The following is a 14,140-nucleotide window of genomic DNA, read 5'->3' on the forward strand; positions in this document are numbered from 1 at the left end:
TCAGACGATCCATCAACCACATCTTCTGAGATAAGGAGGCGCCTGGGCCCCTTGTCTGACCCTAGATACATTCTGGCCGAATCTGGTTGGCTAGGACGAGTAGGTCGCCATCTAGACCACCTTTCTTCAGCCATACCCATGCCGGGGTATCGGTTTGTTCTTCCTGGCCGGGAAGACACTGTACTTAGTGCTCCTGCTGGCCATTTTGCTGTTTACCGTCTAGCTTTAGATGCCGGACTACGCTTTCCTCTTCATTCCTTTATTATAAGAATCCTTTATTATTATAACATAGGACTCAACCAACTTGCCCCAAATTCATGGCAAAACATTCTAACCTTCATAGCCGTCTGTGAGCTTAAGGGCGTCCAGCCATCCATGGCGGCCTTCTCCCAAATACACTATGTCTCCAAAGTTCCCAAAACTGTTAATGGGGATTGGGTGAGCGTTTGCAATAGGCAAGGCTTTATGACGTCTTGGGACAAGACGTCCAAAATGCATGCTTGGAAAGCCGAGTTCTTATTCGTCCAAGCTCCAAACGAAGCTGTGGCCAGACGCTACCGCGATACCAGCCGGGGTGCCACCAATACTGGACGAACTGCGTCCTTTCTGGAGCTGGAGGACAGCTCGGCTGAACACCTGGTTGAATACTTTAAAACCTCAGAGTATTCCATCAATGACGTCTCCTTTAGAGGTCCGTCCAACTGGATCCCTTTCAAGGAGATGTTCTACAATGACGACTTCTTGATCGCGGCTGGACTGAGGCCGGCCGCTGATAGAGGTATCTTACACCCTTAAAAAGTTGGAAGTTCAACACTATTCAAATGAATAGTGTTCTGGGTCACAAAACCTTGAAATTCACTGTTCATAAGAAATTGGGACATTTTCAGCCATCCATCTAAACCCCATCATCTCAGCCGTTGATCGGACCTTCCTAACCTATCCCTTTCTCTCTCTCTTTTACTTTCGATGTATCCCTCAACTCTCTCCTCTCTCCTCTCTCCTCTCTCCTCTCTCCTCGCTATGGAGATTTAATTGAACAAAATATCATCTTCTTCCTCATAAAAGCAAGAAAATTGAATTGATTCGAAAAGTGTTACTTCCAATCTGGATTTTAGGAGAATTTTTCTGGTTACTATCTCTTCATCTACTTTCTGCCCAACGATGGCGAGGTACTTTTTTGTTATCTTTCTTTGATTTTGTTGATATTTTCTAGGTATTATTATCATAAATAATGTATGAACTCTGTAAAAATTTAATTATCTTCAATCTTTTCTTAATGTTTCTTCATCAACATTCATCTTTCTCTTTCCTTCTATTTATCTTTTTTTGCTGCTTAATTTTTGATTGAGAATCGCAACCTAATTCGACTTTCAATTCTTTCCTTGTTTCAGATTTTGCAAGATACGGTTAAGATCAAAATTACGGTAATAATTCATCTCCACTTTCATTCCATCTTTTAGATCTACGGTGTTTTTTAAAAAAATTATATATATATGGAAATGTGGAAATATTAATTGTTAATTGTTAAGATATGGAAATGTGGGTGAGGGATCATCCTAGCCTATATGAGTAGATTAGAAATGGTACATACTTTGATTGTGGGTGTAGAGTATGCTCTCTGCTTGAAGAATTGATAGGTTGAGCTGTGCAGGGTTTATGTTTCTACCAAGGATAATGTAGTTGATGACCTTTTGACACCAACCTAACTAAATGATATCAAACTGTTTCGAGACACTAACCGTCTAACCCTAACCAATTGATCATATGAGTTCATTCAACATTTTTAAATAAAAGGGGTTATTTGTATAGAAACTTTAAGCTTGTTTAGATTTTCAAGAGTTAGTCCAGGTTTTGCAAACTCTCGCTTTTTCTTTATTTGCAAATCTGAACTTTCTGAAAGTTAGAGCATGTTTTATGCATTTAAAAATTCAATTCTCACATGAATTATCTAATTGAATGGGTTAATCAAATTGATTTTTTTAACTAAACAAAAGTCTAATTTAGCTAACATGTTGGAAATCACCAGCTTATTTCATTTTTGGTCAGTGTAGCGTTGCTATGTCGGTTTAGTTTTCACCATTGCTGCTGCATGGTGAAAGAAATCGAATTGTTATCACTTGAAAAAATTGCTTGGATGCAATCTCCTGTTGAGTTTAGTTACGCCTGACGCTCTGACTCAGTTCTTCCAATCCTCTGCCTATTGACTTCTATATATATGGACGTGGTGTGTGTTTATGGTTTGATCTCAAACCATCTATATATTTTTTGATTTATTTCGTGTGCTATGTAGAATTCTGTCGATTTGAGAAAGTAAAACTAGACCTTTACTACCAAAGTCTCTTTCTTTATCTTCATAATTGTTGCATGAATTAAAACTAAATGTGAATTAATGGTCTCCGCGTATGTTCTTTCAGTTCTTTTAACTCGAACAACACTGTTAAAAACAAAATTTGGAACTCTTTGAATCTTTATGAATAAAGAAGTACCTAGAAAAACAATATTTAGGAATAAAGTAGAACCATGTACTATTTCATTATATTAATCAGTTAATGGCTTAATGTTTTGTTGCATAATAGTAAGTTTCGCTGTTCAGAAAGATGCTTTGGTTTACAGATTGATGACATTTGGTACAATTGATGAAAAAATATACAGGATGCAGGTTAGCAATTCTTTTGACCTATTTTTATCTCTGCCTTATTTATTATGAAGTAGATATACTGTATGATAATTGGCTGACATCTTAATTGTACATTAGATATTTAAGGGTGGCCTGTTCAAAATAGCCACAGAGAACAAAGAACAAACCCGTTACTTCAGCCAATAGGTTTGTTAGTTTTTACTTTCTAGGTTACTATATATGTTGCTTTGAAGATCTATATTTGTGAAGGTCTTAATACACCATATTTTTTCAGGATCTTAGGGAGCTTTTAAGCCTTCCCAAATATGGTTTTGATGTCTCTCTCACTTAGTTGCAGTTGATTCAAGAGCATGGTGACCATATTTCACTGTAATAATATTCTTGTCTGCATGGTCTCCATTTTTTATTTGTTTGCTATAGTTCACCTGTTAGTTAATGACTCTATAATGCTTTTAACAAGAGCGACTGCTTGAAAACCCATCAAGTTTTTGGAATCTTTAGTATAGGAGGTGTTAGTCGCCATAGCTTGCTTTATTCGAAATCAGAACCTACACCAGCTTTGTCAGGCAAATTCTTTGGCATTTTTGTTAATGTATGTGTTTAGGCCTAAAATGTCGATAACTTGACACAAGTAAACAGTAGGTAATATGAAGAGTGTGAGTAACATGGGGTGATGTATGGGGGCTATGATGTATTCATGTATATAGTGATTTTGTTAAGGCAATTAGATGCTGACTAATTTGATTTCAGCTTGATTAACAAAAAGAAAAAGGGATATTCCATTTGGTACCATTATACTTCTGGCTTTTCCATTTGGTACCACTATTTTTCAGATATTCCACATGGTACCACTATAATTTGATTTTATTCTCTATTATAGCATTTAACTAAGTAAAGTGTTAATTTAAGTTAGAATAGGCTAGAGTTTTACTTCGATGTACATGTTTTAATTTGCGTTAAGGTTTTAGTAATCATTTTAGTCGTTAAGGTCAAAGTTGAGGTCATATTTGACAATAAAAAGACATAGAATATTATGATTACTTTTATGAAAATTTTGACTGAAAAATAGAGCTTTAAGGGTTAAAACGATACCCTAAAATCTTAATTTATTAAATTTTTGCAATTGCAAATAGAAACATGCAAACACAAACAAAATTTGTATTCTTGTTTAACCATTAACTAACATTTTACTTAAAAAAAATGGTATGATAAAGATTAATATTAAACTAGAGTGGTATCATGTGGAATTTTAAAATAATAGTGGTACCAAATGGAAAAGCCAAAAATTCAATGGTACCAAATGGAATATCCCAAAGAAAAATAGTGATTTTGTTAAGGCAATTAGAAAAAATAGAACAGAAAAACTCATTCAGATCCCTTTTCCCTTAATAGGTTTGCTTTGCTTGTAATCATTAACAATATCATCAGTAATGTAATTCTTTAGGTGTGTGGGTTAAAATGGTCTCAGGATGATAGGGAACTTACATCAGGAGGCAATCAGGTAATTTGGTAGAGTTCAAACTTTAGAAGTTCTAACTAATTTCCACAGTGCAGGATGTTCTTGAAACTGATTTTGACTACATATTTCATGAAAATCTCAGCTCTCGGTTTGGAACCAGCAGTGTGAGCAGCCAATTCTGAAACTAACTGAGCACACAACTGCTATGAAAGCCATAGCTTGGTCACCCCACCAGAGTGGTCTTCTTACTTGCGGAGGTGGTACCGCAGATCGTTCTACTCTATTTTGGAATACCACAAATGGGAATCAGATAAATAGTATTAATACAGGAAGTCAGGTATGTAAATTTCTAATATCTGATAATAGCTGTCACAGTATACTATGATGAGCTAAAATTTTGCAGAAATTTGTTCTGAAGGTATGCAATCTTGCATGGAGTAAGAATGTAAACGAAATAGTTAGCACTCGTGGATATTCTCATAATCATATAATGTGTGGAAGTAACCTTCACTTGCAAAGATAGGAATCTGAAATTTTTTTGCAATTTTTGGGTTAGGATTTTCTTCTACGCTTTTTTTTGGCTAATTTGTTTGAGAAAGGAAATTAATGATAGAACTCGTGGGAATCCAGATTCCAGATGTAGTATGTTCTTAGTTAATTAGTAAGTTAAAGAAAAAATAGATGAATTTATTATGACTGCAATGAATGATATTGATTATTATTGTTTTATATTATGCGTGCTTTGAGTTTGGAGGCAATATTATATTCCATGAGTTTTGGTTTGTGATGTTTGTGAGTTGAACGACTTTTCTCATTTTCGTTGAGTTCATGTCCTTGTATCAGCTATAGACAAGGAATCAAGTTGCTTTTAATAGCTTGCTATGCATTTTTTCTGAACTTTTTAAATGAGGGAGCAAAAGGCATATTCAGTAATCATTTGGCTTTTGCTAGGTTACTGAGTTAAGTGCGGCATGTGGTTTAATTTGATTATAACTGCATCATGAACAAGATATTGCATGATGGTTCATTGGTTCTTGAGATGCAGACCTTAGTTGGGACATTCTTGTTGGGTGTTCCTGTTATGAAACCTATATATGGTTGCCGCTAGAGGATTGGACTACCCACTTAGGCTACGTTTTAATGAAATTGACTGCTGGTTTTCGCTGTTAACATACATGCTTCCTCTGTCCCATTAAACAAATGGTCCTTTATATGTTCCTCTACTGATCTTGTAAAACTTTAGAGGATAATTTACCTGATATTAGAACTTTTGATGCTTAATAATAAAACTAATTGCTTGAAAACGAGGAAACAAAACAAAAGTCGAAATAAGAGAGATTTTGCTCGGGTGCTCGAAGGTCTGTCATAAGTGTAACATCATTATAAAAAGAAACAAGTTTCATTTATCTGCATCGCGTTGGAAGTTGAGTTTATTCTTCTTAGACCAGTCACAAAGGATTCACTTGCATAATCATAAGAAATTGGATTTAAAATTGATATGTTGTTTATACCATATCTGGGCAAGTAATTGTGATTCGTTGTATGTGGGAATTGGGAAGAAATTTTCAAAGTTGGCATTTTGACGAAATGGAGTGATGTGATTATTCTCCCTTGTCTTTTTTCCTTTGTAACATGTTTTAGTTCTTGTTGAGGGTTATGCCTTTCTTTGTCCTATAATTATTTTAGTAACATGTAATTTGGATCAATATAATATGTATTTCTTTACAACTGAATCCTCTTTTGCAAATTTTGTCCAAACCTGGGAAGATAATAGCAGCATCACTCACCTCTTTCCATTGCTGCACAAGCTTGGAATTCAACTCTTAATAATCCTATAGCGCGTCTTATAGGTATACTAATTATCTCCTTCGTTCTTGTTTACTTTCAACGAAAGGGGGAGGCACAATAATTTAGGTGATGAGAGAGAAAGAGAGAAAAAAAGGTGACTTATGTGATGATGAGCTGCAGAGAGAAAGAATATCCAAAAAAAGGTAGTGTCGCAAGTAAATTAAAACAATCCAAAATAGTGAGTGTTGCATGTAAATAAGAACGGAGGAAGTCTATGAAAAGGGTGCATTTGATTCATTCTTTCTGCATTATGAATTTGCTTCATTTTTCAATCATGTTTTCAGTTGATTCAACTTAACTCAGCAAAGAGTAGGGTGGGTGACTTGAGCTTGTGAGTCTTCTAATAGTATTTCAAATTGATAATTTCTTTCAATGAGCTTTTCTCTACAATTCACAAGTTTCTCTATTGAACGATATAATTTATAACTCACAATTTTGTTTTGATTTGATAGTTTACGCTTTCTAAGAATTTATGGACTAGAGTGAGGAGATTTATGTTGAGTGATTGTTTTAGAATATGAACATGTAGCTGACTATTACACTATTGTCCAAAGATATTAGTAACATAGCACATTTGGTATGAATATGTATATTGTGAAGTCAAGTAGAGTATGTAGTAGTAAATCTCGAGTAGAGTTTTGTGATATCATCGCTTTGTTTGATTGAGGTAAAGATGGTGGGAGCGAGGGATACAAATTGTACAAAGGGTTTGGAAACATGTGAAACTCCCTAATTACGATATACTAAGAGTATGACCAACTTTTGGTTGGATGGAGTCTGAGATTTGAGATGTAAGCTGATATAAGTATTTGGTTATGATTTATGGCTTAGGTGGGTGTAGGCTACTTCGTTAGGAAATTGTGTAGTTCAAGGCTGAAGCCATCATATTAATAGGTGCGTAAAAATCAATGTATTTGAAGTATATAAGAAAGTATAGTGTTTACTAGACTAAATAGTTCTATGGGTTGAATTGTGCCTTGAGTTAGTGTGTACTTTATTGGGGTTGAGTACTCTTCATTCTTGCGCAATATAAGTGGTAAATCCGACTCTCCAAATGGGTATGGACACTTAAGGCACACATTTTTTATTTTGGCAAAATTAGGCTTTTTAAAATAATCTCATACTTGTATATTCTTGAATAACAAATGAAATCATCCTTGCCCCCATGTCCACTTCATAACTTTTGACATTTGTGACCTTAGCATTGTATCCTATGAGTTTTCCATGTAAGAATCTTGGATACTTACCTATGCCTGACACTCAAATCGGTAATCATCATGTGGAGAAAACAATTATTTGAATATATAGAGTATATGATGAAGACTTCTAATGTTACAGTCTCACAGACATAATGTGTGTTGGTTATGGTTGATGGATGGTAAAATGAGTTAAGGGTATTTACTTAGAATGTCTTAAATCAAATAGAGGTATCACTTTATTTTCTTAATAATTAATTATGCTTTGTTACCCTTTATTTTCAACGACTTTCTGATTACATCTCTTTCGTATCGCTTCGTTTTAGATGAATTTACATAGGATCTCACACTAACAAAGACCCAGAACATGAATTTTTTAGCGGGGATAGAGGGATGCAATCCGTATGAGTTGCTGTCTCATCCTACTTTATTTGATGTTACTTTGAAGCATTTCAATAAGCTTAATTACTGCAGAAAATGACTCTCTGACCTTTGTCTGTAAACGCAATGCCTTCGTTTTATTAGCTTAGTCTTGAAGATTATATCTTTGCTTTTGATCTTTCGTATATCATCTACTTTGTATATCATATACTTCATATATAGCTTTAATGCATGGCGCTGGTATTTCACATATTTGTTACTTGGAAGATAGCGAGTATAAGGTTTTATAGGATGAGAGTTCGATCACTAGGCCTAGAGGAGGAGAAGCACTTGATTTAGATCATATTTTATAAACTACAATTGCTACAACACTAGGAAGATACTAGCTTGGTCTTTGCTATAAACTATAAAGTAAACTAAGTCTTCATCTTTCTTTTAGATATACTCTTAAGAATCAGTGATACATAGCTCTTAACATGTATCCTTTATATGACTAGGGGTGTGGTATATTAGGAATATGAACATTGAAGATGTAGTGGAGAGGAATACAAGTATTTTTCGGCATGCTAGAGGACACTTATATGTTGTTTCAAATGATTTAGCAACCTATTTAGCCATCAACCAACAAGTATGAAATCTTTAGCATCTTTGCAATTCTTCATTTTATGTCAATTGATTTTTATCTCTATGCTCAGGTAAAAACTTACCTTTGTAGTTTCCTCAATCATTATGAGCTGCATAACCCATTAATTAGTGGTTTAAGCAGAAAACCACCAATTAATATTGAGAGTTACAACGACAATTTATCTAGAGAGTTACAAGAACATATCTGGACCTGGATGGATGTTTGCTTCTAGGATTTTTTTTAGAGGAAAATAGAGCTGGAAAGGGTTTCATGGTTGAAATATATTCTCTACCAAAACATTAGAACTAAGAATTGGAGAGAAAAAAGGAACAATTTTGAAAAATTACAATACTATAAGATTGGAAATATTAAGAGGAAAGAAGATGGTTTCTGTGGGATATTGTTGGATGTTGGAGGGGCCTTATTTGTTCATTATATTTCCCCTTCAAATATAAAGTGGCTATATATATGTATATAGTTATTGCATGTAGTACTACTACTTTGAATCAGATGTTTCAAAACTTCTTTCATGCCCTCTATTCGTAATGCCTAGAGTTTTATTTCATCTGTGTAAAGTTTTATTTCATGTGTTCAATTATTATTTAATGGTTATGTAAACTTTTTTTACTTAATCGTATGCTCAAACTCACTCTTTTTTTTTAAAAAATGTGGTAGATTTTTGTAGGAATTGGTGTCTAAAACAAGTATATATAAGTTTTATAGTTGATTTTGTTGTCTAACACAAGTATATATAATTTTAGGAATTACAAGCAACTCAGCGTCTAAATTGGCAACGAGTTGGGAGGCGGCCGTGACTTCACCAAGTTTCTTTTAGTAATTTGCTCTTTTTTGGTTCATAAACAATACCACTCGTAGCACATACTAACTCTTTGTATAATTTAGTGATATTTTATGAGCATATATATCATCAATAATTTGCTATTTTTCTTTTTATGTCAAATTCTTTTTCATGATCTTGCTTATTTCACTGATTAAAAAAAGACGTCTCATGGAAAGTTATATTAACTAGGGTGAAATCAAATAATTCTACTTTAGAAAGTGTCGATGTCTACATTTTTCTAATCGGACATCAAATAAATCCACTTTGTTAGATATCTTATAGCTATTTTCGTTTTTAATGTCAATAAAACAAACACTAGATTATGTTAGGAAAAATCAGTAAATCAATAATCATATAAATTCGAAATCCACCTTCTTAATACTTGTAAGTTCTGACATATTTTTCTTGGATGTTATGAACAATATTTTTCTATTCGCAAATACAAAAAGCGATAATATAAAAATCTTTTTCCTTTTCTATTACAAGATATTAGAGGTTATCACCACTTAAAGCTAAATGATGATAAGAATGTTTATGCACAAACCTTTTTTCAATCGTAGAATTGGGAAGTTTAACCTAAATCCTAGACTACAACAAAGTCAGTACCTAAAGTTTAAACTTTGCAAAGCTGGAGATAAGGAAGACGCAAACTATTAAGAAAAAAAATGTAGAGTTACAATTACTTGTATGCAAACGTACACACATATAGCAATGATCTGGGGGCTACTAGTGGTAAAGTATCCACAAGTAAAAGGAATCGATATGCTGGACTTGAAAAAAAATCCTTAAAATCCTTACTGTTATAGAACACATAAATCTCGCGACATTAGCAAGAGTAAACTTTGGCTTGTATTGTAACCAATACAACATTTTGTGGTAATGCGATCTTCCTATATAATTATGTTTCTGAGTATTAAATTGAAATGTTCAAACATAAAAATTTAGGTTTATCAAAGCATTTTTGTATAATATGTGTAATTACATGGGGATTTTTTGGCTTATCCCATATGAAAAGCAAATTTGTTAAAATTTGGTATTGTATATAAAGGGATTCTAAATACAATATTTTTTCACCTTGATAGTCTAAAGAAGATTCACTAGCAAAATAGAGAAATGACATGGGGGGATATGACTATATGGAATGAAAAATATGAGGGGATATGAAATTTTCTTGGCTGAAACTGAAAGTAGCAATATCTATATCAATAGATAAAGAAAAGGAAGTTCCCCGAAGAAAAAAAATGTGCTTCTCGTGACATATATTCGATTTTTATAATAACAAGAAATTATAGTAGGTAAGTTGACTAACATTGATGTCAATCTAGCTACTCCAAGCCATGCACGCGCGTAGCGCGCGGGCCAACCACTAGTATCCTTCAAAAGTTCTAAGGGAAAAACTTCCTCGTCCTGTGTTCAGAAAATTGATATTTTCTCTTCTTATGCAGATTCAGCCAAGGCAAAGTTACGAAAATCTTGGAAAGGCGACATGAGCGCGTCCAAGTTTACAGACTCCTTATGGAAGGAGTTCAGCAAGTCCGGCGCTGAAAAGAGAGCGGACACCCTGGTACATAATTACATATATATATGTATGTTTTTTTTTTTGGACGTCCTACTTTCATGGAGGGTAAACCGTCCTTACTGATTTAAGACGTTTTGCCTTTTAGAAGAGCAAATCGTCTTGGATGTTTTTGGACGCTTTGTCTTTGGAAAGAGCAAGTCGTCCGAAACTTATCTTTGACGCTTTGCCTCTTCGAAGAGCAAATCGTCTTGGATGTTTTTGGACGCTTTGCCTTTGGAAAGAGCAAGCCGTCCAAAATTCATCTTTGACGTTTTGCCTCTTCGAGGAGGAAACCGTCTTGACTGATTTTGGACGCCTTGCTTCAGCAAAGGGTAAGTCGTCTGAAATCCCTCTTTGACGCGTTGCCTCTTCAAAGAGGAGACCGTCTTGGATGCTTTGGACGCCTTGCTTCAGCAAAGGGTAAGTCGTCTGAAATCCCTCATTCACGCGTTGCTTATTCAAAGAGGAAACCGTCTTGGGTGCTTTGGACGCTTTGCCCCTTCCATGAGCAAGTCGTCAAAAACAATATCTGAATGCCTTGCACTCTTAATCTGTGTATAAAAATATAACCTCAGAACGAGTTCTAACTTGCATCTTTTTTCCAGAAAAACGCCCCAACGTCCAAAGCGTTGGCGGAAAAGGCGACCTCAAAGAAGAGGTCGGCCCCAATTGGCGAGGTACCTCCTCCTAAAAAATCAAAAGGCTTCACAGCCAAGAAGAAGAAACCTGCCCGGCCTCCACCAAAGGTGGTGATCAATATCCCGGCCGAGGATGCTTCTCCGGCCGCTGAGGCCACTGAGGAGAGGAGCCTGATCCCCTACTCTGCAGCCGAGCAGACTGAGCAACCAGAGGCCCTTGCTCAACTGGAAGTTTTCGAGCTGAAACCGGACACTTCTGTGGACGGGTCAACTTTTTCCGAGCCGGTTGCCAAGTTGGTAAAACAAATGCCGGAAGCTTATAAGACGGCTTCCCTTTCTTCTGGTGAGTCATATTACTCAAACTTTGTTAGGACCTTGCGCGTTGGTGGACGGCCAATGAGTCCTCCAACCGTCAGAGCGGTGTAATACCCATCAAATATACTGACAAGTCAACTCTTTCAGATAAGGGAAAGGGCAAAGCTGAGCAGGCTCTAGCCGGCTCTCCCGTCCTCTCTGATGACGAAGCTTCGGCCGCCTTTACGAGGATGAGCCCGGCCAAAAGGGAGAAGCTCAAGCTGGAGCTCTTCAAATGCTTCCCTGAGCCTTACATAAAGGGTTTAAGGGGAGCCTCTTCAGGGCATGTTGGCTACATGTCTCAGCTGGCTGCAGAGGTAAGCTTCTCTTTGGACGCTCCGATTCCATACTTGAGATATATATTAATTTTTCTAACATTCGTCCTGACTTTTCTATCCTCCTTCCTCTTTCAGCTCTTTGCTCGCAGCATGATAACGGAAGATTGGGCGAAGGAGCTCAGAAAAGAAAACAAAAAGCTCGTCCAAGATGTGACGGCGGCCGCTGACCATGCTCAGTTTGTTATTTCCGAGCAAGAGGTGTTGCATCAGCAAACCAAGATTGCTTTGGAAAAACGATCGGCCGAGCTGGAATCTCAGATCAAAGTCTATCTCCTTCGGCTGACGGAGATGCTAGACGAATGGGCATCTTTGGAACGTGCCCTGACGGACGAGAGGAACTCAATCATGACCATGGCTGCAGATTTTTACAAGGAGAACCTCGTCCTGAAGGTAAAGAACCAAGCCCTTCGCGCTGAGGTTGCGGACACCGTTGCTGCTGCTAAGGAGGCTATGAACACCGTCATAGATACCTCAAAAGAATGGGCGGTGCAGGCCTTTGGTATGCTGGCCGAGGAGGAGGATATCCCCAGATATGCTCGTCGGCTGGAGTTCCAAGAAGCCTTGCACAAGGCCACCATATCTGGAGCAGACCTTCCCGTCTTTGAAGAATCTTCTGAGGACGAAGAAGGAGAAGACGATATGGAGGCTCAGGACGAAGAGGACAATGATCCTCCTGCCGCCTAGTCTTTTGTTGTATCTTGGCCGTGGGCCACTTGTACCTTTTTTCTTTCTTTCTTGTACTTAGATGAATTAGGTTGTAATCATCTTTTTTACATTTATGAAAAGCTATCTTTTTCAATCTCTCTTGCTCTATGCTTTACTGTTTTTGACGTCTTACATTACAACCCCATATTTATACAAAGTACAAAAGCAACTCGTCATAATATTTGGCCGATCTAATCAACTCTTTTGGCTGATTATATTTACAACCTTCATTAATATCTAAGTATGAAAGTAATTCGTCAACCATTTTTCATCTGACCCAATAGTTCTTTTCTGGATGCTCATCACCAGATGCTCAAGCAAAGACTTAGTTTAATTTTTGAGTTTCAAAAACTACCAAGTCAATAGTTTGTCCGGCCAGAACCTGGGTATCATTCGTCATTGGACAAAGACTTAGTTAATTTATAAATTATGCCCCTATATGCCCCCCTTCTTGGACGAAGAGTTTTTATAACTTTTCCCTGTTCAAGAAGGAGTTAAGAGGATAATTTTTTAAGTAACTTGGACGTTTTGCTAAGAATGATTGTAACTCGTCCATCTTTGTTAAATTATGAAATAACTTGTTCCTTTACTAAGGTTGTTATTTCGAAATTTTGTGGCTTTTAGACGGAAAGTAGGATACCTTTACTAAGGCGTCCTATTTCCAGCCGACCTTGTTCAGGAGATGTTCAACTCTTTAAGTAAACAACCGGCCAAATCTTACATATTTATCCATTTAAGGACGATAATATGTTAAATTAAGTGACTTTGGACGATTGTATATAACTTTAAACAAATAAATCAAACAAAGTCATAGAGAAGTAGAGCTGTATTATATGAAGTTTGCTTGACGAATAGTCAAGATACATGTATACATTCTACTTTTTCTTTGTAATATTTTAATAAAAGATTACAATTTAGCAGGATGCCCTAAACAAAGTATTTCTTCAAAGTGTCAGAATTCCACGTCCTAGGAATGGGACGTCCGTCCAAACCTTCTAGACGAAAGGTGCCATTCTGAACTACTTCGATTATCTTGTAGGGTCCTTCCCAGTTAGGAGAAAGCTTGCCTAACTCTTTGGCTCAGCCGACCGCTTCCATTTTTCTTAGGACGAGGTCTCCCAGCTTTAACGGACGCCTTGCAACTCTTTTGTTGAAGTCTCTTGCCATTCTCAACTTGTATAGTTGCATTCTCAGCAAAGCATTGCCCCTGACTTCAGGAACTAAGTCCAGAGCCGTCCTAAGAGCTGCCCAGTTAGCGTCTTCTGAGTACATCATTACTCTTAAAGTGGGTTCCTCAACCTCAATAGGAAGGACGACCTCAGAGCCATATACCATCATAAAAGGAGTCTCTCCTGTGGAATTCTTGGCCGTTGTCCTTATTGACCATAAGACCAGCTGCAATTCTTCTACCCAAAGCCCCTTTGCATTGTCCAACTTCTTTTTTATCCCGGCCAAAGAATCTTGTTGAAAGCCTCAACTTGCCCATTAGCCTGCGGATGAGCTACTGCGGCAAAGTGAGCCTTGATTCCTTGATCAGCCAACCATTGACGGAGCTTTGG

General features: G+C 36.6%; 2 protein-coding genes across 21 annotated transcripts; both read left to right on the forward strand.

Annotated features, from left to right (window-relative positions):
* The first annotated feature begins 855 nt into the window (after window positions 1–855).
* On the forward strand, window positions 856–9,101 carry LOC104893064 (protein FIZZY-RELATED 3). Of its 20 annotated transcripts, XR_007274443.2 has the most exons (8): window positions 872–1,169; window positions 1,392–1,424; window positions 2,614–2,659; window positions 4,083–4,139; window positions 4,240–4,434; window positions 5,855–5,947; window positions 6,230–6,276; window positions 8,909–9,101. XR_007274443.2 is itself a non-coding variant. In XM_048644735.2 (7 exons), the coding sequence occupies exons 1-6, from the start codon at window positions 1,162–1,164 to the stop codon at window positions 5,933–5,935; spliced, it is 420 nt and encodes a 139-aa protein (XP_048500692.1). In that variant the 5' UTR covers window positions 872–1,161; the 3' UTR covers window positions 5,936–5,947; window positions 6,230–8,902. The 20 variants fall into 20 exon arrangements, 6 of the variants coding, with proteins under 6 accessions (XP_048500692.1, XP_048500693.1, XP_057251036.1 ...); XR_007274450.2 differs by lacking the exons at window positions 5,855–5,947; window positions 6,230–6,276; window positions 8,909–9,101 and adding exons at window positions 2,756–2,824; window positions 2,913–3,007 and having other exon boundaries at window positions 869–1,169; window positions 4,067–4,139; window positions 4,240–5,825; XR_008969396.1 differs by lacking the exons at window positions 5,855–5,947; window positions 6,230–6,276; window positions 8,909–9,101 and adding exons at window positions 2,756–2,824; window positions 2,913–3,007 and having other exon boundaries at window positions 871–1,169; window positions 4,107–4,139; window positions 4,240–5,825.
* A 1,037-nt stretch (window positions 9,102–10,138) lies between these two features.
* On the forward strand, window positions 10,139–12,657 carry LOC109134877 (uncharacterized). Its single transcript, XM_019249269.3, has 5 exons — window positions 10,139–10,175; window positions 10,434–10,552; window positions 11,152–11,527; window positions 11,647–11,855; window positions 11,952–12,657. The coding sequence occupies exons 1-5, from the start codon at window positions 10,139–10,141 to the stop codon at window positions 12,558–12,560; spliced, it is 1,350 nt and encodes a 449-aa protein (XP_019104814.3). The 3' UTR covers window positions 12,561–12,657.
* Window positions 12,658–14,140: the final 1,483 nt, after the last annotated feature.

Source organism: Beta vulgaris, chromosome 5 (genome assembly GCF_026745355.1).
Source record: "Beta vulgaris subsp. vulgaris cultivar EL10 chromosome 5, EL10.2, whole genome shotgun sequence".
Taxonomy (NCBI): Eukaryota; Viridiplantae; Streptophyta; class Magnoliopsida; order Caryophyllales; family Amaranthaceae; genus Beta; species Beta vulgaris.

What these genes read in the sequence shown, in the direction of transcription:
- LOC104893064 (XM_048644735.2), top strand. An exon ending in CGGTTAAGATCAAAATTACG is followed by an intron (nt 1,425 to 2,613) that starts GTAATAATTCAT and finishes TTTGGTTTACAG; the next exon opens with ATTGATGACATTTGGTACAA. An exon ending in TTACATCAGGAGGCAATCAG is followed by an intron (nt 4,140 to 4,239) that starts GTAATTTGGTAG and finishes TGAAAATCTCAG; the next exon opens with CTCTCGGTTTGGAACCAGCA.
- LOC109134877 (XM_019249269.3), top strand. Translation starts at nt 10,139, where the DNA reads ATGAGGGGATATGAAATTTTCTTGGCTGAAACTGAAA. An exon ending in TTTCTTGGCTGAAACTGAAA is followed by an intron (nt 10,176 to 10,433) that starts GTAGCAATATCT and finishes CTTCTTATGCAG; the next exon opens with ATTCAGCCAAGGCAAAGTTA. An exon ending in AAAAGAGAGCGGACACCCTG is followed by an intron (nt 10,553 to 11,151) that starts GTACATAATTAC and finishes TCTTTTTTCCAG; the next exon opens with AAAAACGCCCCAACGTCCAA.